At 50.0% G+C, this 24,495-nt stretch overlaps 1 protein-coding gene and 1 long non-coding RNA gene across 4 annotated transcripts in view; one reads left to right on the forward strand and one right to left on the reverse strand.

The window, feature by feature from the left end:
* The window catches only part of SPATC1 (spermatogenesis and centriole associated 1), a 29,910-nt gene extending 17,874 nt beyond the window's left edge, over window positions 1–12,036 (reverse strand). Inside the window, exon 1 of one of the 2 annotated variants that reach the window (XM_061438160.1) lies at window positions 10,570–12,036. In XM_061438160.1, the coding sequence (XP_061294144.1) occupies window positions 10,570–10,774 (205 nt within the window). In that variant the 5' untranslated portion in view covers window positions 10,775–12,036. The remainder of the gene's footprint in view (window positions 1–10,569) is intronic. The other variant, XM_061438159.1, reaches the window with a different exon arrangement.
* LOC133260146 (uncharacterized) lies at window positions 1,893–24,259 on the forward strand. Of its 2 annotated transcripts, XR_009740667.1 has the most exons (4): window positions 1,893–2,994; window positions 3,699–3,817; window positions 10,556–10,760; window positions 18,067–24,259. It is a non-coding gene; the product is annotated as an uncharacterized LOC133260146 (long non-coding RNA). The 2 variants fall into 2 exon arrangements; XR_009740668.1 differs by having other exon boundaries at window positions 1,902–3,817.
* The last annotated feature ends 236 nt before the right edge of the window (window positions 24,260–24,495 follow it).

The following is a 24,495-nucleotide window of genomic DNA, read 5'->3' on the forward strand; positions in this document are numbered from 1 at the left end:
ACCCCATGGACTATGCAGTCCATGGAATTTTCCACACCAGAATACCCAAGTGGGTAGCCTTTCCCTTCTCCAGGGGATCCTCCCAACCCAGGGATCAAACCCAGGTTTCCCGAATTGCAGGTGGATTCTTTACCAGCTGAGCCACAAGGGAAGCCCTATATGCAGAGTACATCATTTGAAATGCCTGGCTCGATGAAGCACAAACTAGAATCAAGATTGCTGGGAGAAATATCAATAACCTCAGATATGCAAATGACACCACCCTTATGGCAGAAAGTGAAGAGGAACTGAAGAGACTCTTAATGAAAGTGAAAGAGGAGAGTGAAAAAACTGGCTTAAAACACAACATTCAAAAAATGAAGATCATGGCATCCGGTCCCATCACTTCATGGGAAATAGATGGGGAAACAATGGAAACAGTGACAGACTTTATTTTCTTGGGCTCCAAAATCACTGCAGATGGTGACTGCAGCCATGAAATTAAAAGATGCTTGCTCCTTGGAAGAAAATCTATGACAAACCTTGATAGTGTACTAAAAAGCAGAGATATTACTTTGCATATAAAGGTCAGTCTAGTCAAAGCTATGATTTTTTCAGTAGTCATGTATGGATGTGAGAATCGGACCATGAAGAAAACTGAGAGCCAAACAATTGATGCTTTTGAACTGTGGTGTTGGAGAAGTCTCTTGAGAGTCCGTTGGACAGCAAGGAGATCCAACCAGTCCATCCTAAAGGGAATCAGTCCTGAATATTCATTGGAAGGACTAAAGCTGAAGCAGAAGTTCCAATACTTCAGCTACCTGATGGGAAGAACTGACTCCTTGGAAAAGACCCTGATGCTGGGAAAGACTGAAGGCAGGAGAAGGGGACGACAGAGGATGAGATGGTTGGATGGCATCACTGACATGAGTTTGAGCAAGCTCCGGGAGTTGGTGATGGACAGGGAAGCCCGGTGTGCTGTAGTCCATGGGGTAGCAAAGAGTCAGACATGACTGATCCACTGAACTGAAAATTGTTATTAACAAAAAGACTCATTGAAGGCATTTAGGGTTGCAGTGAAGACACTATCAAGGTTCAGGGGCCAATTAAGTGCATCCCTGGATGGCACTGCATGTTGTGTTGGTACAGCTCCTGGGGGATTGTGTTTCCACTGCTTGAAGCCAAGACTGTTGTGGCCTCAGTCGTGGACACAGTGTTCACAGGTTTTTGACCCATAAAGGTCAGCAGTGAGAATCTCAGGACTGGCCTGTTGAAATTTTGGCTGGGGGGTGGGGACACTTGAAAGCACAGAGTCCTCACCACTGGACCACAGGGGAATTCCCATGAACAGGAGTGTCCTGAGCCAACAGTGTCCTGGATCCCAGATTAAGCCTTGGTTTAAGGGATTTCAGTCCTATAGTTTTGTATTCACAAGCAAAATGTGCAGGTGATTGATTGTTTTAACCTTATTATAATTTATGTTTCACTGATTAAGATTTGTGAGTTCAAATGTTCCTGGGTACTTTACTATGTTTTTATTGTTGTTTAGTTAATTCGTACCTGATTCTTTTGCAGTTCCACAGACTATAGCCTGCCATGCTCCTCTGTCTATGGGATTTCCCAGGCAAGAATAATGGAGTGTGTTGCCATTTCCTTCTTCAGGGGATCTTCTGACCCAGGGATCGAAGACAGATCTCCTGCATTTGGCAGGTGGGTTCTTTACTGAGGAGCCACCAGGGAAGTCCCATGTTACTACATACCGTGTTAGAAACTTAAAGAGAGCTTAGATTAACTGCACTTATTTATTTTATACATAAGAATTGTTTAGGGTTCAGGAAGCTTTGTTACATCGAACAAACTTTTTTTTTTTTTAAAGCAAATGTCTTATATTTATCAATTAAGTTTACAGTGTTTTAACTGTTTCCTACTCGAGTCTCCTGCCCCTCATTGCGTCGGTCAGCACGTGGCTGCCATATGGTCCTGCCCTAGGCCAAGCCCAAGCGTCTTCTCCCTGGCCGGCCTCTGGCTCCCGGCGGCTGCGCCTCCGCAGCCGTCCCTCGGGGGCCTGCCGACCGCCCGCGGCCTCGCCGGCCGCGGAACCCTGACTCCTGCACGAGAATGCCGGCCCCAAACCCGGGTAAGGGGGAGCCCGGCCACCGACACCCCAGCCACCGAGACCCCAATCCTCGTGGGGACGGAGACGTGGGACAGCCGAGATGGCGGAGGTCCTATAGGGTGCCCTGAGAGGGTGGGACCTGACGGGGCGGGGCGCGAGCGTAGGGGCGGAGCCAGAGCAAGGGGCCCGCTCAAGGGGCGGGGGTATGTGGGCGGAGCTAGCGTCCCGGGGCTGCCCTGGGGGCGGGGCCAGAGGGTCTTGCAGGGAAGGTGTTGCTTAAGGCACGACCCCGGAAAGCCCAACCAACCAGTGAGCAAAGGCTGCCAGAGCCGAGGTTTAGAGGGCCAGCGGGCGGGAGGACGAAAGAGAGGAGGGTGTTGACATATCTTGAGAGGCGGCGGGTTCTGAGGTGGCGGCAGAGGTCCCGAAAGGGAGGCAAGAGCTGAGGGTGGGCTGGGGTCCTGAGAGGGGTGGGGGTGGGGTTCTGGGGGGAGAGGCCCAAGAGGGGAAGTTCTGATGGGGGAGGGTTCTGAGGGAGAAGGATTCTGAGCGGGGAGGTTCTGATAGCGGGTGGGTCCTGAGAGGGGGGAGGGTTCTGAGGAGGGTGAGTTCCGAGGAGGGACGCGTCCTGAGGGGGCTGGTTCTGAAGGGAGACAAGGGTTCCAAGAGGAAGGCAGTTCCTGAGGGAAGGATGGCTTCCCACTAGGGGTGGAGCTAGGCGGGCTTAGGTTAACTCCCTAGGGTGGGGTGTTGGGTCAGGGGTGGGGTGTAGGGGTGGGGTGGGGGGATGGGGGTAGTATTAGGCCCGAGGTAGGAAACTGGGACTTGGGTGGGTCCTGGTGGGGGGACGACAAGAACACCTCCTGAGGTGAGGAAGGAGGCCCTGACCTGGTGACAAGGTAAAGACCTTGGGTTAATGAAAGCTCCGGACTGGGGGGAGGGGGATGGAGATTGTGTGGAGCAGGGCTGGTAAAAGGCCTTTTGAAAAGGGGGAAAGACTGCTACCTGCCTGAGGAAACTTCCACCAGCCTGCAGACCCCAAGGGAAGACAAAGGGCAGCAGGAGTGGGGGCCTGGGTGAGGACAGGCTTAGGTGAGGAAAGAGTGGGAAGTAGGGGAGGGTGCCTGGCAGAAAGAGCAACAGAAGCCCTCCTGCCCTGAGAGCCCTTCCTAGCCTGACCACCTGCCCTGTCCTGACCACCTCTGTGAGGAACCACTTTGGTGGGCAGTCACTGTTTTAGTGACTTGAGGCTTCAGTGTAGTCTTCATTTCCTCTTTGCTCCAAATGCCCTGAATTTCCATCCATCTTCAATCTTTGAGACATCCTGGCACAGTCCCTGAGCCCTCAGGAGCATGAGGCCCTGCAGTCTTAATCCCATCCTGGCTCACCTCCCACCTGCCACGTTCACAAGACCAAGGCCTAAATCTCTTGGCCTTTCTTCCCTGTGAAGTTAATTCAGCCCATAGCCAACAGTTTACTGATTTCCTGTCACTCAGGTTGCCCAGTCTGCCCACAAAGTTGTACCTTCTGCCTTGCTTGCATGATCCCTGCCAGCCTCTAGATCTCTAGTACCCTGGTCTCTTTATTTTCATCTATCTGACAGCCCAGCTGGTGCCTGCTTCCTTCTCTGATGTGCCCGAACTCTTGCTGAGAGGCCCTTACCTCCACCTGCCTGCTTTCCGGTGTCTGCCCTGCCCCACCCATCAAATGCTGCTGGAGAAGGTTGGTGGCTGCTGCCTGTATAATCCATTATGCCAGCATCCTTTGGGCCCATTACACACCTCCCAGGTTCTCCATTCAGTTTCTTCTGCCATTTTCACTTCATTTCAGACTTTGCTCACCTTTTTATCTCCACCATTGCTCTCAGAGAATGAAAGTTTTACAGAGAAAATTAAAGCCATGGTTCTGGAGTTGCTTTAGCTTCCCACCGGCATTCTCACGCCCCTTTCCTTCCTCCTTCCCTTCTCAGACAGGGGAAGAGATGTTCTTCCTTCAGTTAAGGCAGCTCTCCTCTAGAAAGTATCCCTTTTTTCTTTCGTATCTTCCCTTTACATAGAAATAAACTCAGGTCTCTGCCGTCAGGAAAAGCAGCTCTGGACTCCAGGCCCCTCTCCAACTAGTGCCCCTCCAAACCCTACTTCATGAACTGTCAACCATCTATTCTCTCCATTTTCTCATTCACTCGTCACATCACTTAGTGGGGCTTTCCTACTTACAATGGGGTTGAAGTCACTCTAGTCAAGGTTAATAATGCCAAACCATTAGTACTTTTCTTGCCTGACCTCTCAGGTAGCCTTTACTTTGTTGACAATTCTGTCCCCTTTGAAGCTATCTCTTGGCATAATGGTGACATTATATCTTTGAGGTTTTCCTTGTCTGAATGCTCCTTTGCCAGCTTCTCTACCTGTCCTGACTCAAGACTTGTTCTCGCAACCTCTTCTTACTATTCGTCTCTCTTCACAAATAGTCTCACTCCCTCTTGTGACTTCAGTTATCAAAAACTCTTGGATCTTTTCTCTCTAGCCCTGACTTCTCCTTTGAGCCTCAGGCTCATATCTCCACTGCTTCCTAGATGCTCCAGGTGTATGTCATGAGAATATCTTAGAGCAAAATACAATTTATTCTCTTCCCGCAAGACTGGACATCCTTCTCCCAGGCTCATCCTCATCAAGAGCACTAATGGAGGCTTTTATATAATATGTCAAAATAGTTAAAATTATCAATCAAGCGAACAAACTATTAAATTATGTTCTATCTGCTTACCTGCAAAATAAAGCTCTGTGACAACCTGGAAGGTCAGATTTGATAAGACTCTTGTACTCCCTGGGGTTCTGTGCCAGAATGCGGTGGCTTGGGGAGAGCCACCTCCTGGCCCATGGGCCTCATCCTACACCCCTTCTCTTCCACCTGGGCTCTGTCCTGCACCATGAGGGGCCTGGCACACGTGCTGTGAGCACCCACAAGCCCAAGCTGACACCCTGTGTTCCTCCTAATGGGAGAAAGGTCAGAGGACTAGACTGGAGGGTTTAGGAGGTTGTGCTGTGCACAAGAGTAAGGGCAGAGAAAAGTAGGCCCAGAAAGAGGAATTGAAGGTCAAGTTCATAAGAGCATATTGAGACTAAGAGCCTGACTCTATGAGGAAGGCCAAGCACAAGGAATGGGCAGGGGGAACAGGCAGCGTGGGGAGGTGAGCGGCTGAAGATCCGCTGAGGCAGCTGCAGAGATCTGCCCCGGCCGCTGTGGGAGTGGAAGGCTCTGCGGTTCCAGGAAGTGATGCCCTCAGTCCCCTCAGCCACACAGACACATTCTGGACTCTCATCCCTCACATCTGAGCTGTTCATTTTCTTACTAAGTCACTTGAATCAGTTTATCTCCACTGCTAGTTCTCACACCATCATCTTCTACCTGGATGACTCAAGAGCTGCAGTCTAATTCACTTCCCTATCTTAGTCTCATCTCCCTTGACTCCATTTTCCACAGCAGCGGGAATGGTCTTTCTGAAGCATAAATATGATTACTCCTTGTAGGAACCTGCCAGCGTCTGCTCACTGCCTTTGGGAGCAAGTCCAAGCTCCTCAGTATGTCCTTCGAAGTCCTCAGCATCTGAGCCCTGCTTGCCTCTAACTGCATCAGCACCTCTCAATGACCCCAACCCCTCAAGTACACTCACAAATGCAAACAGTACACACACACCTCACACTAGCACACAGAGCATACACACACTCTAATACCCACACACCACACACTCATACATGTCCCACACTAAAACACACATTCACAAACATACTTACACATACTATTGTATTCTATCAAAGTATATGATTATCCACATGCTATACACATAGCAACTCACAAGACACATACGCCACACATACTACACTCACACATTCACACACACACACCTTTTTTCATACTTGTACAACACACACTTCCAAGGCACACATGTTACACATTAGTCACTTACCCACCTATACCACACACTCCACACATACATCACATTATACACTCATGGGTCATACACACTAACACGACGTTCACATGCTCACACACCCCCCCCACTCCATACCCACACCCACACACTAAACACCATGCACACCACAGGCTTTAACCACACAATCTATTTCTCAGTCCTGCAAACCTTTGGCCCGGGCCTTTGCACAGACTGTTCTTCCCCCTGAAATGTCCCTTTCCCCCTTCAGGGCCAGCTGTCTGGGCTTGTCACCAGAAGTCTTTTCCTAACCCTCCAAGCTTGACCCTTCAGAGTGGGAGAGCAGAAGTGGTCCAAGAATTCTCTCAAGAACCAAACTTAAAAGGAGAAGGCTTGCTTGGTTAGCTTGGGAGTTGGGAATCACAGTCTAATTTCTTCAAGTGTTCAGTTCAATTCAGTTGCTCAGTTGTGTCTGACTCTTTGTGACCCCCATGGACTGCAGCATGCCAGGCTTCCTTGTCCATCACCAACTCCGGGAGCTTACTGAAACTCATGTCCATTGAGTCGGTGATGCCATCCAACCATCTCATCCTCTGTCATCCCCTTCTCCTCCTGCCTTCAATCTTTCCCAGCATCAGGGTCTTTTCAAATAAGTCAGTTCTCCACATCAGGGGGCCAAAGTATTGGAGTTTCAGCTTCAGCATCGGTCCTTTCAATGAATATTTAGGACTGATTTCCTTTAGAATGGACTGGTTGGATCTCCTTGCAGTCCAAGGGACTCTCAAGAGTCTTCTCCAACACCACAGTTCAAAAGCATCAATTCTTCCATGCTCAGCTTTCTTTATGGTCCAACTCACATCCATATGTGAACGTGACTACTGAAAAAAACATAGCTTTGACTAGACAGACCTTTGATGGCAAAGTAATGTCTCTGCTTTTTAATATGCCGTCTAGGTTGTCATAACTTTTCTTCCAAGGAGCAAGCATCTTTTAATTTCATGGCTGCAGTCACTATCTGCAGTGATTTTGGAGCCCAAGAAAATAAAGTCTGTCTCTGTTTCCATTGTTTCCCCATCTATTTGCCATGAAGTGATGGGACCAGATGCCATGATCTTAGTTTTCTGAATGTTGAATTCTAAGCCAACTTTTTCATTTTCCTCTTTTACTTTCATCAAGAGGCTCTTTAGTTCTTCTTTGCTTTCTGCCATAAGGGTGGTGTCATCTGTATATCTGAGGTTATTGATATTTCTCCAGACAATCTTGATTCTAGTTTGTGCTTCATCCAGTCCAGTATTTCTCATGATGTACTCTGTTCAGTTCAGTTCGGTTCAGTCACTCAGTCATGTCCGACTCTTTGCGACCCCATGAACCGCAGCACACCAGGCCTCCCTGTCCATCACTAACTTCCGGAGTCCACCCAAACCCATGTCCATTGAGTTGGCGATGCCATCCAACCATCTCATCCTCTGTCATCCCCTTCTTCTCCTGTCCTCAATCTTTCCCAGCATCAGGGTCTTTTCCAATGAGTCAGTTCTTCGCATCAGGTGGCCAAAGTATTGGAGTTTCAGCTTCAACATCAGTCCTTCCAATGATCACCCAGTATATAAGTTAAATAAGCAGAGTGACAATACACAGCCTTGACGTATTCCTTTCCCAATCTGGAACCAGTCTGTTGTTCCATACCCAGTTCTAACCATTGCTTCTTGAACTGCATACAGATTTCTCAGGAGACAGGTCCTGTGATCTGGTATTTCCATCTCTTTAAGAATTTTCCACAGTTTGTTGTGATCCACACAGTCAAAGGCTTTGGCATAGTCAATAAAGCAGAAGTAGATGTTTTTTAAGAACTCTCTTGCTTTTTTGATAATCCAATGCATGTTGGCAATTTGATCTCTGGTTCCTTTACCTTTTCTAAAACCAGCTTAACATCTGGAAGTTCACGGTTCACATATTGCTGAAGCCTGGCTTGGAGAATTTTGAGCATTACTAGCATGTGAGATAAGTGCAATTGTGTGGTAGTTTGAGCCTTCTTTGGCATCGCCTTTCTTTGGGATTGGAATGAAAGGCAGGACTTTTCCAGTCCTGTGGGCACTACTGAGTTTTCCAAATTTGCTGGCATATTGAGTGCAGCACTTTCACAGCATCATCTTTTAGGATTTGAGATAGCTCAACTGGAATTCCCTCACCTCCACTAGCTTTGTTCGTGATGATGCTTTCTAAGGCCCACTTGACTTCACATTCCAGGATGTCTGGCTCTAGGTGAGTGATCACACCATCGTGATTATCTGAGTCATGAAGATCTTTTTTTGTATGGTTCTTCTGTGTATTCTTGTCACCTGTTCTTAATATCTTCTGCTTCTGTTAGGTCCATACTATTCCTGTCCTTTATTGTGCCCATCTTTGCATGAAATGTTCCCTTGGTATCTCTAATTTTCTTAAAGAGATCTCTAGTCTTTCCCATTCTATTGAAGTATAACATTTCTTAAATATTGTATCTCCCTGAGCATATCATTTTTGTTGCTCTGTCTGTTGTCTCAGAATCATGGAAGTAGACCCTTTCAGAGGAGAGAGAACTTTGTGCTTGTGACCAGTAAGGGAGGAGTGTGAAGCCTAGTTCCAGACCACAGCCAGGCTGGGAGGTGGGAAACCCAATGGGCAGAAAGCAGGGGGAGGCAGCTTCCAACTGGAACTGGACTGTAGGGGAAGGAGCCCAGACCTGAGGGGAATAGCCTCAGGTCAAAAGGTCAAGTTCTTAATCAGAAGCATGCCTAGTTTAGAGTGAGCTGAGTTCCAGGGACTCCTTGGCCTGATTACCACTTCTGTTGCTGCTGCTGCTGCTGCTAAGGCACTTCAGTCGTGTCCGACTCTGTGCGACCCCATAGACGGCAGCCCACCAGGCTCCCCTGTCCCTGGGATTCTCCAGGCAAAAACACTGGAGTGGGTTGCCATTTCTTTCTCCAATGCATGAAAGTGAAAAGTGAAAGTGAAGTCGCTCAGTCGTGTCCTACTCTTTGAGACCCCATGGACTGCAGCCTACCAGGCTCCTCCGTCCATGGGATTTTCCAGGCAAGAATACAGGAGTGGGGTGCCATTGCCTTCTCCAGATTACCACTTCTAGTGGAGAGAAAAGCCCAGGTGGGCAGGCTGGCTGGAGGGCAGGGCCTGAACCAGACTAGGAGCTGAGATGGGGGAGGATGACCCAGCTGAAGGTGTTCTTGGAACTCAGAAAGAGGAGGGTTATCAGTCCCAAGTGCCACGCAGCGACTTCCCTGGCAGTCCAGTGCTTAAGACTTTGCCTTCCAGTGAAGGGGACATGAGTTCGATTTCGATCCTTGGCTAGGGAGCTAAGACCCCACATACCTTGCACGGCCAGAAAACCGAGTGGCATGCAGAGTTTGAGAAGGATGCGGCACCTAGAAAGCCACCTTTCTAGAACAGCAGAGTGTCAAGGTCCACTGCAGAGCTATGGAGCCTTAAGTGGTAAAGACTGAAAGACCAGAGTCCTCTTTCAGTGAAGGGGGCTGGCCTCCTGTTGATGAGCGGAGTGGAGGTGGGGGCAGCAGGATGGCACGAGCGGGGCCTTTGATGGAGTGGGGGTCTCCACAGGGGTGCGTGGGTGCCAAGTGTGGGTGCAGAAGTGCACCTGGGAAGGAGGCACACAGCCTTCTCCAGGACAGGAAGGACGTTGTAGACAGGGAGAGGATGTGGGTATAACAAATGCGAAGGCGTTTCGTCAGCTCCTTACCAGCATGCTCTGACAGCCTATTGCCACACCCTGGGAAGTTCTCTCTCTGATTGCTTCAATACCAGCCATTCTGTGCCCACAGCTTTCTGTTCTGGTGCATCCCTTTTTGCCATCCCCACAGTCAACCGTGAAGCCTCTCTGGCTTCCTGGCCCCTGAACACTCTTCTGGCCCAGTCCCTAAGCTCCAGGCCTAGCCCTGAAGGTCATCACTTTAACTGCTTTTCTGCAAACACCTCTAACTTCTTTGCCAGTTTTTCTGTCTCACCCCGCTCTCAACATCCTCTCCAGCCCCAGGGGTGTCACGCATTAGTGATTTCCAACCTCAAGCCTCAGTTCTTGTTTCTCTGCTTGGCTTTTGGACTCAGGTGGCTAGTTGCCTTCTGGTCACCTCTGAGTGGAGAGGAACGGGGGAGAGGCCTGGGGTGCTGAGGGAGGGACGGAGGGGAGGGTGGAGGGGCGGGGTGGAGAAGCGGAGGGTGGGTGCTGAGTCGGGTCCAGTGGGGCAGCACGTTTGGGTTTCAGGGCTGGAAAATTCAGTCTGTGGAACTGCTTGCAAGTTCACCTGAGGGGAGGGTTCGGGCAAGGGTTCCTGCTGTCGGGCGAACGGGGCTGGCACCTAGTTTTGTCCTTCTATCTTGACTGTCCTGTGTCCTCACCGCCCCCCACCAGGGGGCCTGCTGACCTCATGTTTCTTGCTGTCTATGCCCTTCTCCCCAGACCTGAACACCAGACTCCCTCCCTTGTGGTTGCGGTCTCACCCTTCCCTCCCTGCTTTTCTTGAACTCAGCCTCTTGCAGTTACCCTGGTGTGGAGAAGCACTGGCCGCCGCCTCACTGAGCCCGCTGCTGAACCCGCTGATGCCCAGGCTGCCCGCCTGTGTCTTGATCGCTGACTTGAGCTCGTAATTCTCCCGAATGAGCCGCACCAGCTTCTTCAGTTCCTCATTTTCCCGCACCAGCCTCTCGATCTGATGCCGAAGCCCCTCATAATTGGTGAGTAGAGACATGCCCCAGGGCAGCAGGAAGGGTGCGGCCCTCAGGAGGACCCTGCACCTGGAGGCTGCCCAGGGCCTCGGGCCTCGCCCGGGCTGGAGGAGGGCACCAGAGTTTGCAAGTCGCAAGGCTGGCCCAGTGGGCCTGGGTATTGTGAGGTCAGAGGCTGCACCTCCTCCGTGCTCTCTCTGCTCTAATAGGCTCAGCTCTCCATGCCTCCAGGCCTATGTGCTGGGCCCCTGCAGCCTCGAATGTTCCACCCCTTCTCTGTCCAGCCAGCTTTCCTCTCAAGGTGCCTCCTCTGTGGAGTTTCCCGGTCCCGCCCTCTAGGCTGCCCCCACGGACGTGTCCTTTGTCACAGCATTTGCCTGGGCCTATGCAGTTAGCTCTTTAGCCCGTTTCACTCACTTCACATCGAGGGCAAGGACTGTGTGACTCGCCAGCATCCAGCAAAGGGCCAGGTGTCGTGAAGGTAGATGACCAGTGAACATCTGTTGAATGAAAACTCGTCACCTTCCTTCCTGGAGAGGGTGCCCTTTCCTGGGGATCTTGGATTTAGTTGTCAGCCTCCTCCTGGTGACATTCTATCTTGGACACCTGGACGCCGGGCTATGCTTTCTTCTAGTCCCAGGTGCTCAGAGACTTTCTCTGGCAGCTTTCCCAGGGGCTCCCGTGTCCAGGTACTCGGCTCCTTGCAGCTTGGTTTCCGTTTCTGTTGACTCAGCTGCCCTATTCCAAATTCCCTGGCGGTGCCCCTCCTGTGCCCGCTCTTCTCTGGATTCTTGAATTTTCTTATTATTCTTCAAGAACCCAAGACTGCATTCCTCATCAGTTTCTAAGAACGCAGATTTCTGAGTCCTTATAGCACTTCCCCGTTTTAGAGCCATCTACTGAGAAATTTGCAGGTCTGACCTTGGCAGGAGTGAGGCCATGTCTTCATGACCTCCACTGGTTCTGCGAGTGTCTGCTCTTGAACAGGAGGAGGTGGTGGCATCTTGGTATAAGCCAGAGTGCTCACGCTTGACAGTAGAGTGGGGGTGAGGACGCAGTCGAAGATCAGCCAGGACTGGGGTCAGTCTGAGCTGAGCATTCTACCTGGACCTCACAATGGGAGGCCTACCCCCACCCTCCTCCGACACCCCAGACTGTAATCCTGGCTGAATCACTCTGGCCCTGGGGACCAGGGCTGAGCTTTCTTCAGAGATCTCCTCTCCACATGTTCGGCTCTTAATAGAATATCTCTGCTGGGATTTCCTCCAGCGTGTGAAAATAAGCTTATCATGGTCCAAGCCTCTTCCACCTCCAGTATTATCTCACTGTTGGCCTCTCCTTGGGTGGATGCTTTCTTTGCCGTCTGTGACGGTTAGATTTTCTGGGTCAGCTTGGCTGGGCTATGGTGCTGCCTAGGAATTTGGTCAAACACTAGCCTAGTCATTGCTATGAAAGTTGACTTTAAAGTAGATTATCCTCAGTCATGTGCGTGGGCTTTATCTTGGGTTAACCAACCAAAAGCAATCATTCGAAAGCCTTAAGAAGAGAAAACTGAGGTTTTTCCAGGGAAGAAGTAGTTGTGCCTCAGCACTGTTTTAGAAATTGTCTGAGTTTCCCGTCTGCTGGTCTGCTCTGCAGACTTCGGACTTGCTATTTCCAATTGTGTGAGCCAGTTCCTTAAAATAAATCTCTTAATATGTAAGAACTCTGATACACCATCTGTATTTCCCTTTGTACCAGTACTGCTTTCTTTATATATATATATAGCATCAACTGTATGGAGGGCATTGTGCTAGAAATCAGGGGTTCAATGTCATAATCAGGCATTATTCCCACCTTACTGGCCATATTGAGTACAGAGGAGAGCAGCTGTGAATTGAAAAATCACACATAAATGTCAAATTACTGCTGTGATGAATGTGTGGTGCCCAGAGAAGGTGTGGTGTGTGGGTTAGACCCAGTCAGCTAAGGGCAGCCTTCCCGGAAGAAGTGATGATTGAAATGATACAAGGGAAGTTTCTGGTGGGAGAAGAACTTTCTAGCAGGCATGACAGCCCATACAGAGGCCCTGGGTCAGTGTGCTCCCAGGAAGGGACTGAAAGAGGCTGGCTGAAGTGATGGGCCGGAGGAGGGGAGCTGCTGTGTGTGTGGAGGAGGACAGAGGGCCCAGACTGTGAGCAGGCCTGGCGGCCATGGGTCTGTTGATCTTCGTCCTAAGGGCCTCGTGAAAGCTTGAAGGGCTTTAAGAAGGGAGTGTGGGAATGGACTGGAGAGAAAGCCGCTAAGTCGAACACAGTAAGGAGGCCGCCACAGTTACCCAAGCAAGTAACGCAGGTGGCTTGAACACGGGTGGTACCAAGGAGCGAAGTGGATGGGGTTGAGAAAATTTCTGTGGGTACTGGGTGGACTGGTATCCAGCATGGGTGTGAACAGGGACAGCAACACAGTTACTGGTTTGTGTGCTACAGCCTCTGGTGACACCAACCCAGAGGGAACAAGACCAGGTTTAGAGCAAAGACCCCGAATCAGGTTTGGAAGTGCTGCTGAGAGTGGGTGCTGTTGAAGCCTCCAAGGAGTTCATTCAAGGAGGCAATGCTTCCTGCTCCGGTCCCATGGGAGAGCCCGCCGTGTATGCTAGAAAGATATCATTTGGGGCTCATCAGCTTTTAGATGGCAAATGAAGCCACGGGAGTGGGTGAGGTCACCCAGGAATCAGTAAGTCAGAAAGGCAACAGGCTTTAGGCCTCCTGTGCCTCAAAGAGCAGCACAAGCCTGCAGAAGGCACAGGATGGAAGTGCTGCGGGGACTCGCACTCCCCTCGGGCTCTACAGGAATTCTCTGCAGACAAAACTTCAGTGTTTTCCCACTCACTTATGCTGAGTCAGACACCCTCTGGTGTTGGGCCACTGGCTTTTGCACAGTTTGTCCCCATTCAGATTTACCTCATTAGATTCTGCTCTGTGTGCCAGCTTGGCGAGGCCCTCAGGGATCTTTGCTCCCGTCTTGGCTGAGGATGCTTTGTAGGTTTAACAAGCTTCCTTTTACAGCCATCTTCTCAAGAAGATGGTTGAAGAACAGGGGCCTTTATTTAACCTGGAGCCCTCTGTCTGCACCCCCTTCACTTCCCATATCCCTTGTGGGGAGGGGTCAGTCCGCATGTGGCCAGCGCACATCGAGCTATATCGGCCACATGATCATTTCAGTCCTATTTAACCGCAGGGTCTGCGGGCTTGCAGTCACATCCTGGTGCTGATGGGGAGCTCCTGGGAGGGATCTGCCCAGTCTGTGCCCCACAGAGTCAGCTGGCTCCTGACTACCAGCACCCTCCACTACTGCTGACAGCCCTAATACCCCCCACCCCAGGCAGATGGTACAGACACCTCCTCCTCTGGGCGAGGCACTGAGGCACCACCCTCCAAGCACCTGGGCTTCCCAGGTCCCCACGACTAGCCCATGCTTCCTGCCTTTTCCCAGCTGTCAAGGTTGGGGTTTGGGGCAGGCTGCCGAGTCTCTGGCCTGCTCTTCCTGCCTCCAGCCTCAGCCTCTCTGCATGCTGCCAAGAGGTCTTTCTGACCCCCTGTTGGATGCAGGCTCCACTTGGGGAAGACAGGTGCTGTTGTGGGAGGACGAGAGTCACAGCACATACTGCTCTGCACCCCTGAGCCCGGGACAGGCCCCAGAACACAATAGGTGCTCAAGAAACACACAAACTTTTTTCCTTTTTTCTCAAAGAATTCCCACCACAGAGCTGGAGAAGGCACGTTGGCTAGTGGTAGAAGCAGGCCAGATGCTAGCTGAGTGTCTGAGGATGAGCCTCTGGGTTTCTGAGGGAACGGCTGCCCCTCCCTGCGTCTAGAGGCCTGGGGAGGCAGTGGCCTGGGAGAAGCAGGGGACCCTGCGCACCAGCCTGGGGTCCTGCCAGCCAGAGTCGGGGAGAAAGCCTCAGAGGAAAACGTCTCCAGGTGCTAGTTAGAGGCAGAGTGTTCTGGGAATGAGACCTTGGTCACCAACGGGGGTCATCCCGTCACCCCTCATAAAGGGGTGAGTTAGAGGCCAGGCCAGGGGCAGGAGGGCCCTGTCAGGCCCTGGAGCCTGGCAGCATCTCCTGTAGTGCCCTCTCTGCCTTTTACGAAGCATCATCTGAGGGCAGCCAGGAGGAGGAGGGCGCGGCAGCATTACAGAGGGGAGGGGTTGGGGACCAGGCTGCTGGGGATGTGTGTGGTTGGGTTCAGGCCCTCGGACTCCAAAAGCCTCAGCCCGGACCTGTGTCACTCCTTACCCTGACCCTCGGTTGATGTCTGCTCCTAGTGCAGACCCCAGCGTGGGAGCCCGCCTCAGGTCCTGCCATCAGCAGCGTCGAGTGATTGCACATCAGGCCTCGGCGTGGCCGCGTGGCCCCAGCGGCCCCCATGTGCGTGCCTCTATCCCTTCATCTGTCGTGGTGGGCGATGTGCTACCTCCTCCCCCTGCTGTGTGAGGCCTGAATGAGGTGACGTGTGTAACACAGCAAGGGCTGTGTCTGGCGCAGGGGAAGAGCTAAATGCATTTTCTCATCAACCCAGAGATCTTGACAGCCTGCCAGGTGCCAGGCACGTTGTGGGGACAGCAGGGAGCAAACAAAGAACCTCTGCTCTCTCTGGCTCCATTTCCATGGCCAGGAGCAGCCCAGGGAAGGGCAGGCCTGAAGCTGGAGGGGGAGAAGAACCCCAGGCTCCCTGGCCCTGTTCCTTGACTGGCGGGCACTCTCAGAGCCTGGGAGGGGAGACAGAGGGTCATGGAGGTGGGGGACCCTAGCCAAGGACTGCCTGCCAGTAAGGGTAACGGGTGACTGTGGACATTGGCCTTCCGAAACCTCAGCCCCTCATCAGCCGGCTCGTGACGCCGTCTCGTAAGGCTTCTGTCAGGACCGTGCGTCCGGTTATCTGCTCCACTACCGGCATTGCCGCCATCTCTCACCCCTGCAGGGAACCCAGCAGAAGCCTGCTGCCTGCTGGCAGGCACGTGGGCTGCCGACTGAGAGAAGGAGGTGAGGGTGGTGGTGATGCAGGGTGGGAGGAGGAGTGATGTGGGGAAGGCTGAGCAGGTGGGAATGAGGCCCGCAGTGCAGAGAGGTCAGAGGGCCTCTCTGACAGGCAGCTCTTGGGAGGAGACTAGAGCCGGATGTGGGACAGGAAGTGAGGGTGTTGAGGGCAAAACCTTCCTGATGGAGGGACAGCCAGTGCAAAGGCCCTGTGCATGCGAGCAGCTGGGGTGCACTTTTGAAGACCAGCCAGCAGGCCTGCAAGGTGGAGGGGAATGAGCCTTGAAGACAGAGGTGGCCACGTAGAGACAGAGGCGAGGTGTCGAGGGGAACACAGGGACTTTGGATCTTACACCTGGTGAGAGGCTGAGGCTCGGAGGGTTTTGAATGGAAGAAGGAGCTTAACAGACAGTTCACATGATTATATGACCTGGGACTGGGGCTGCAGGATCCTCGTCACTGCTAGGTCCTTGGGTCCACTTCCAGCACTTCCTGGGCTCTAAGTGAGCCCTGCAGAGCAAGTTCACGGGCCCTGCCTGGCCCTGCCACCTCCCTCGCTCCTCGGCCTCTGGGTAAAGTCCAGACATCCCCGCCTGCCCGCACCTCCCCACCTGCACCCCCTCGCACACACCGACTTCTGCCTGCCGCATGCCTCCCCAGCCCTTGCACAGCTCCTGAACCGAGTCCATCCCTGCTCCGGGTGCCTCTGCGACAGGCCCTGGCCAGCCCTGCAGCTGAGGGCAGATCCGCTCCCAGCCCTCAGCTCAGCCCAATCTGGAGTAGAACAGTTGGGGGCCTTTCATCAGGAGTCTCTGTGAGCATGGAGGGAAGTGGCAGGGGACAGGGCCACCTGGTTTTAGGCCTGAATCTGGAGAGCAGTGTTTAAATCTTCGCTCGCCTTTTGCCGGCTGGCTGGGAGAAACACCATGAGGTCACGGCAGGCAGGGCTGTCTGTCACCTTTGGGGAGTGAGTTTGTCTTAAAAGTCAGATGACCCAGAGGTGAGGTCAGGGTCTGCATGCTCGACATCCAGTTGCGGTGACAGACTTTGGACACTTGGGGTCTTCATCTGCCTACGCTCAGGGCTCGCAGAGGAATAGCTGCTGTAAGGGGAGCAACTTGAGGCCGGCAAGCACACACCAGGGTGCTCTGACAAGGTCACCAAGCTGAGGGTCAGATGGTGGGATTGGCACAGGATTAGAGCCCAACCCGGGGGTGTTGGCCCTCCTAGTCATCTGCCACTCAGGCCTCCTTGTGGCCTAGTCATCTGCCACTCCATGCCTGCAAGTGAGTCCTGGGTGAGGCTCTGGGCCAGAGGTCAGCTTGTTCACCGTCACCTGGGCTCTGGCTGGATCTGGGTGGCACACCTGGCCCTACTTCTTCCTGTGATTTTTTTTGGCCAGCCCTTACTGCCTGGTCCAGTATCCTTGCCTGGAAAATCTCAGGACCGAGGACAGAGGAGCCTGGTGGGCTGTAGTCCATTGGGTCACAAAGAGTCGGGCACCACTGAGTGACTAACACTTACACTTACTGCCTGGTCCTAGGAACATGTCTCTTCTCTTTTCCCTTCTGCAGCGGACGAGAAGTAAAGACTTTCCCAAACCAGTTTCCTCAGAATCTGCCGTGGAGTCCTGGGTTTGTGACCTGAGCCCCTTTCTAGAGCTAGGCTCATTTGCTTGGTGGTGGTGACGGACACCTACTTAGGCTGATCAATGTTCATCCTCCCTGCTCCAACCCTCTCTCCCTAGCATCTTCCACCACAGCGCTTCTGGTCGACATCCCTCAGGTGGGAGACTCTGATCCCAGGATCCTCTTCAGCCTGTGTGGGTCCTTGAGCCACAGCCTGAGGAATTTCATGATACAATTTTATGACGTTGTTGTTATTATTTAGTCTCTAAGCAGTGTCAGACTTTTTGGCAACCCTTTGGATCACAGCCCACCAGGGCTTCTCTGTACATTGGGTGAGTACCCTTGGTTCAGCTGGATCTCTTTGTGGTGTTACTGAAAAAACCTGGTTATAGGAGGGAATCCTAAAAAAATACAGTTTTGCTAAAATGCTTGTTTTGAAAATGTGAATTTGTTTCAACATGATTGATATATTTGGGAACAATTTGAACACAGGCAGATTTATTTTTCTCTCTTTTTGGCCGCACTGTGTGGCACGCGGGATCTAAGTTCCCTGACCAGGGATTGAACCCATGCTCTCTGCAGTAGATGCCTGGAGTCTTCACCACTGGACCTCCCAGGAAGTCTCAAACTTCCTTTGTTTATGTGCAATTTTGTTTATGAGAAATAGGTGGAAACAGAAAGTAAAAACTGCACCCAGCTGAATGAACAACCACCTAGAGATGTGCAGGACACACACCTCAGACATCCGCCAGCTGCTTCAGTTCACCAGTCAGCACCATGCTGAGCCACACCCCGACATCCATGTTACAGTTTCCCATCTGATTTCAGACACTTCGCAATAATCCACAAGCCACAACCTTTCCCCACCCACGTCTGTGAACTGGCTTCACGTCTTCTTCAAGGTAAATCCCACATTTATTGTAGTATTCCTGTATTTCTTAACCACGTAACATAAGTAAACCTGTGCTGTCCTTTTTATCATGTTAAGACTTTCCGAGTGTATCGTTGGTGACATTTCTGAGTACTGTGCTTCTAGCCCCGTTTTCCTCGGAAGCCTCGTGGCATTTCTTGTGCTGGTTGCACACGGCGGGGCTGCTGCTGGACTCTGGTGGTTCCCGAGCCCCTGGAAGCCATGGCCTGTGAACTGGCACTCAGCATCCTGCCTGCTGCCTCCCGCCGTCTCCAGGATGGAGTGCTCCTCCGGGCGGCCGGGACACTCTCCCGGGCCTCTTGAGAGAATCACCGGTGGGAGGACTAATCCTTTTTCTGTGAGTGTCTCCTGCACCTTGAGGGAGCCCTCGCGTTGCCACCGCACCCCCACACTGGACCCAGACAGTGCTGTGTGCTCTTTAATGCACAAGGCAACCCAACAAGGACGAGACTTATTGAGCTGTGTGCCATGTACCCTGCTGGGCATCAGGTGACTGTGGCGGCACCACATACATTACGGAAAATTACAGTAAGTGGGGCACACACATGGCAGGCGAGGGCTTGACTGGGGACCCTGAGGCAAAGGCCGTCTGGCCCTGGTGGGGCATCAGGGCCTCATCCCAGAGGAATGACTTCTGAAGATCTCATCTCTCAGAAGGAGCCAAGTCAGTGGGCTGTTGTGGTCCTCTGTGGTCCTGAGGACACGAAGGGGAAGGTACAGAGGCCCGGAGTCCAGGCAGATTGGTGCAGGTGAGGTGTGCAGAGGAGGAACTGGGGGGCGCTGAGCGGTCACCAGGGGCAGACCACTCAGGGCCCTGAGGACCCTCAGAAAGCATGGACTGTATCCTGGGCTGTGGGTGGTGGGGAGGGCTGTACCTTTGAAAGTGTGTGTATTGGCTTCCTCGGCTGTCACATGGACAGTGTGATGTCAATACCAAAATGTTGAGCCCTCCTGGGCTGTGCTGGGCAGTCCAGCACCACATTTGCTCTGCCCAAACTGGGAAGTGTCCCTGTGAGAAACTCTGCATTTTCAATGAGCAGTCAACAAAGAATATTTTAGTTTCAAATGTACTTTTAATTATTGTTAATTTTGAGTTTAGTTATTTTGTGGTCAGAGAACAATTTGTTATAATATTGTTCCATGTAGCTGTCATTCTTTCATTTTTATATGTACAATAGTTTATATATCCATAACCAAGGGAACATTTCATGCAAAGATGAGCTCGATAAAGGACAGAAATGGTATGGACCTAACAGAAGCAGAAGATATTAAGAAGAGGTGGCAAGAATACACAGAAGAACTGTACAAAAAAGATCTTAACGACCCAGATAATCACAATGGTGTGATCACTGACCTAGAGCCAGACATCCTGGAATGTGAAGTCAAGTGGGCCTTAGAAAGCATCACTACGAACAAAACTAGTGGAGGTGATAGAATTTCAGTTGAGCTATTCCAAATCCTGAAGGATGATGCTGTGAAAGTGCTGCACTCAATATACCAGCAAATTTGGAAAACTCAGCAGTGGCCACACGACTGGAAAAGGTCGGTTTTCATTCCAATCCCAAAGAAAGGCAATACCAAAGAATGCTCAAACTACTGCACAATTGCACTCATCTCACATGCTAGTAAACTAATGCTCAAAATTCTCCAAGCCAGGCTTCAGCAATACGTGAACTGTGAACTTCCAGATGTTCAAGCTGGATTTTGAAAAGGCAGAGGAACCAGAGATCAAATTGCCAGCATCCGCTGGATCATGGAAAAAGCAAGAGTTCCAGAAAAACATCTATTTCTGCTTTATTGACTATGCCAAAGCCTTTCACTGTGTGGATCACAACAAACTGTGGAAAATTCTGAAAGAGATGGGAATACCAGACCACCTGACCTGCCTCTTGAGAAATCTGTATGCAGGTCAGGAAGCAACAGTTAGAACTGAACATGGAACAACAGACTGGTTCCAAATAGGAAAAGGAGTATGTCAAGGCTGTATATTGTCACCCTGCTTATTTAACTTATCTGCAGAGTACATCATGAGAAACGCTGGACTGGAAGAAACACAAGCTGGAATCAAGATTGCTGGGAGAAATATCAATAACCTCAGATACGCAGATGACACCACCCTTATGGCAGAAAGTGAAGAGGAACTCAAAAGCCTCTTGATGAAAGTGAAAGTGGAGAGTGAAAAAATTGGTTTAAAGCTCAACATTCAGAAAATGAAGATCATGGCATCCGGTCCCATTACTTCATGGGAAATAGATGGGGAAACAGTGGAAACAGTGTCAGACTTTATTTTTCGGGGGTCCAAAATCACTGCAGATGGTGACTGCAGCCATGAAATTAAAAGACACTTACTCCTTGGAAGGAAAGTTATGACCAACCTAGACAGCATATTCAAAAGCAGAGACATTACTTTGCCAACAAAGGTTCGTCTAGTCAAGGCTATGGTTTTTCCTGTGGTCACGTATGGATGTGAGAGTTAGACTGTGAAGAAGGCTGAGCACCGAAGAATTGATGCTTTTGAACTGTGGTGTTGGAGAAGACTCTTGAGAGTCTCTTAGACTGCAAGGAGATCCAACCAATCCATTGTGAAGGAGATCAGCCCTGGGATTTCTTTGGAAGGAAAGATGCTAAAGCTGAAACTCCAGTACTTTGGCCACCTCATGCGAAGAGTTGACTCATTGGAAAAGGCTGTGATGCTGGGAGGGATTGGGGGCAGGAGGAGAAGGGGACGACAGAGGATGAGATGGCTGGATGGCATCACTGACTCGATGGATGTGAGTCTGAGTGAACTCCGGGAGTTGGTGATGGACAGGGAGGCCTGGCGTGCTGCGATTCATGGGGTCGCAAAGAGTCGGACGCGACTGAGTGACTGATCTGATCTGATCTGATCTGATGGCTGAGTAGTATTCTGTTATATAACTATCACAATGAGTGTATTCCTTTACCTGTCCCTGGACATTTTAGTCAAATTTTTTTTGGTTATTATGAATAAAGCTTCTATGGACACTTGTATAGTATATAAGTCTTTGGATAAAAATATAGGAATAGAACTGCTAGATCATACAGTTCAGTTCAGTTCAGTCGCTCAGTCGTGTCTGACTCTGCGACCCCCATGGACTGCAGCATGCCGGGCTTCCCTGTCCATCACCAACTCCCAGAGTTTACTCAAACTCATGTCCGTCGAGTCGGTGGTGTCATCCAACCATCTCATCCTCTGTCGTCCCCTTCTCCTCCTGCCTTCAATCTTTCCCGGCATCAAGGGTCTTTTCAAATGAGTCAGTTCTTCACATCAGGTGGCCAAAGTATTGGAGTTTTAGCTTCAGCATCAGTCAGTCCTTCCAATGAATATTCAGGACTGATCTTCTTTAGGATAGACTGGTTTGATCTCCTTGCAGTCCAAAGGACTCTCAAGAGTCTTCTCCAACACCACAGTTCAAAACCATCAATTCTTCGGCACTCAGCTTTCTTTATAGTCCAACTCTCACATCCACCAGGGTTCCCTGGTGGCTCAGAAGGTAAAGCATCTGCCTGCAATGCAGAGACCTGGGTTCAATCCCTGGGTTGGGAAGATCCCCTGGAGAAGGAAATGGCAACCCAATCCAGTATTCTTGCCTAGAGAATCCCATGGACGGAGGAACCTGGTAGGCTACAGTCCACAGGGTTGCAAAGAGTTGGGCACGACTGAGTGACTTCATTTCATTTCACTTCTTCACTGAAAAAACTATAGCTTTGACTAGACGGACCTTTGTCAGCAAAGTAATGTCTCTGCTTTTTAATATTCTGTCTAGCTTTGTCATGGCTTTTCTTCCAAGGAGCAAGCGTCTTTTAATTTCATGGCTACAGTCACCATCTGTAATGGTTTTGGAGTCCAAGAAAATAATGTCTGTCACTGTTTCCCCATCTATTTGCCATGAAGTAATGGGGCCAGATGCCATGATCTTTGTTTTTTGAATGTTAAGCTTTAAGTCAGCTTTTTCACTTCCTCTCTAACTTTCATCAAGAGGCTCTTTAGTTCTTCTTTGCTTTCTGCCACAAGGGTGGTGTCATCTGCATGTCTGAGGTTACTGATATTTCTCCCAGCAATCTTGATTCAAGCTTGTGCTTTATCCAGCTCAGCATTTCACATGATGTATTCTGCACATTTCTTTGCATTGATGACTGAGGAAGGCTTTCTTATCTCTCCTTGCTATTCTTTGGAACTCTGCATTCAGATGGGTATATCTTTCCTTTTCTCCTTTGTCTTTTGCTTCTCTTCTTTTCTCAGCAATTTGTAAGGCCTCCTCAGACAACCATTTTGCCTTTTTGCATTTCTTTTTCTTGGGGATGGTCTTGATCACTGCCTCCTGTACAATGTCACGAACCTCTGTCCATAATTCTTCAGGCACTCTATCAGATCTAATCCATTGAATCTACTTCTCACTTCCACTGTAAGGGATTTGACTTAGGTCATATCTGAATGGTCTAGTGGTTTTCCCTACTTTCTTCAATTTAAGTCTGAATTTGCCAATAAGCAGTTCGTGATCTGAGCCACAGTCAGCTTCCAGTGTTGTTTTTGCTGACTGTATAGAGCTTCTCCATCTTTGGCTGCAAATAATATAATTAATCTGATCTCAGTATTGACCGTCTGGTGATGTCCATGTATAGAGTCTTCTCTTGTGTTGTTGGAAGAAGGTGTTTTCTATGACCAATGTGTTCTCTTGACAATCTCTGTTAGCCTTTGCCTGCTTTATTTCGTACTCCAAGGCCAAACTTGCCTGTTATTCCAGGTAGCCCTTGAATTCCTACTTTTGCATTCCAGTCCCCTATGATGAAAAGAACACCTTTTTTTTGGTGTTAAGTCCTAGAAGGTCTTGTAGATCATCAAAGAACCATTCAACTTCAGTTTCTTCGGCATTTACTGGTTAAAGCATAGACTTGGATTACCGTGATACTGAATGGTTTGCCTTGGAAACGAACAGAGATCATTCTGTCATTTTTGAGATTGCACCCAAGGACTGCATTTTGGACTCTTTTGTTGACTATGAGGGCTACTCCATCTCTTCTAAGGGGTTCTTGCTCACAGTAGTAGATACAATGGTCATCTGAATTAAATTCTCCCATTCCAGTCTATTTTAGTTCATTGATTCCCAAAATGTCAATGTTCACTCTTGCCATCTCCTGTTTGACCACTTCCAATTTACCTCGATTCATGGACCTAACATTCCAGGTTCCTATGCAATATTGTTCTTTGTAGCATTGGACTTTACTTCCATCACCAGTCACATCCACATCTGGGTGTTGTCTTTGCTTTGGCTCCGTCTATTCATTCCTTCTGGAGTTATTTCTCCACTCCTGTCCAGTAGCATATTGGGCACCTACCGACCTGGGGAGTTCATCTTTCTGTGTCATATCTTTTTGCCTTTTCATACTGTTCATGGAGTTCTCAAGGCAAGAATACTGACGTGGTTTGCCATTTCCTTCTTCAGAGAACCATATCTTGTCAGAACTCTCTACCATGACCCATCTGTCTTGGGTGGCCCTACACGGCATGGCTCATAGTTTCACTGAGTTAGACAAGGCTGTGGTCCATGTGATCAGTTTGGTTAGTTTTCTGTGATTGTGGTTTTCATTCTGTAAATATCTGTTATAAACTGCCAGATTGTTTTCCAAAGTGGTTATACTATTTTACTTTTCCATCAACAGTAAATGAGAATTCCAGTTGCTCTACATCTTTGGCAGTATGCTAATGTAAATCTTTTAATTTTAGCTGTTCTACTGAATGTAGAGTGGTATTTCATTGTGGTTTTAAATTGCATGCATGTCCTTGATGGCTAATGATTTTGAAAACAATTCGTGTGCTTACTGGCCGTTTGCATATCTTCTTTTTTATATGTAGTTTTTAAACTTGATATATTGTATTTTCATTTTTATTCAATTAAGGAAATTTTCTTTTTTTTTTGGCTTAGAGGCTTGCGGGATCTTAGTTCCCCGATAAAGGATCAAACCTGCACCCCCTGCAGTGGAAGCACAGAGTCAACCACTGGACTGCCGGTGAAATTCCTATGTATCTTCTTTTATGAGCTTCCTAAAATGTTTTGCCCATCTAAAAAAAATTAGGTTGAATGTCTTCTAATTACGACATTCCCTGGTGGCTCAGAGGTAAAGAAACTGCCTGCTAATGCAGGAGAC

The sequence above is a fragment of the Bos javanicus genome, chromosome 14 (assembly GCF_032452875.1).
Source record: "Bos javanicus breed banteng chromosome 14, ARS-OSU_banteng_1.0, whole genome shotgun sequence".
Lineage (NCBI taxonomy): Eukaryota > Metazoa > Chordata > Mammalia > Artiodactyla > Bovidae > Bos > Bos javanicus.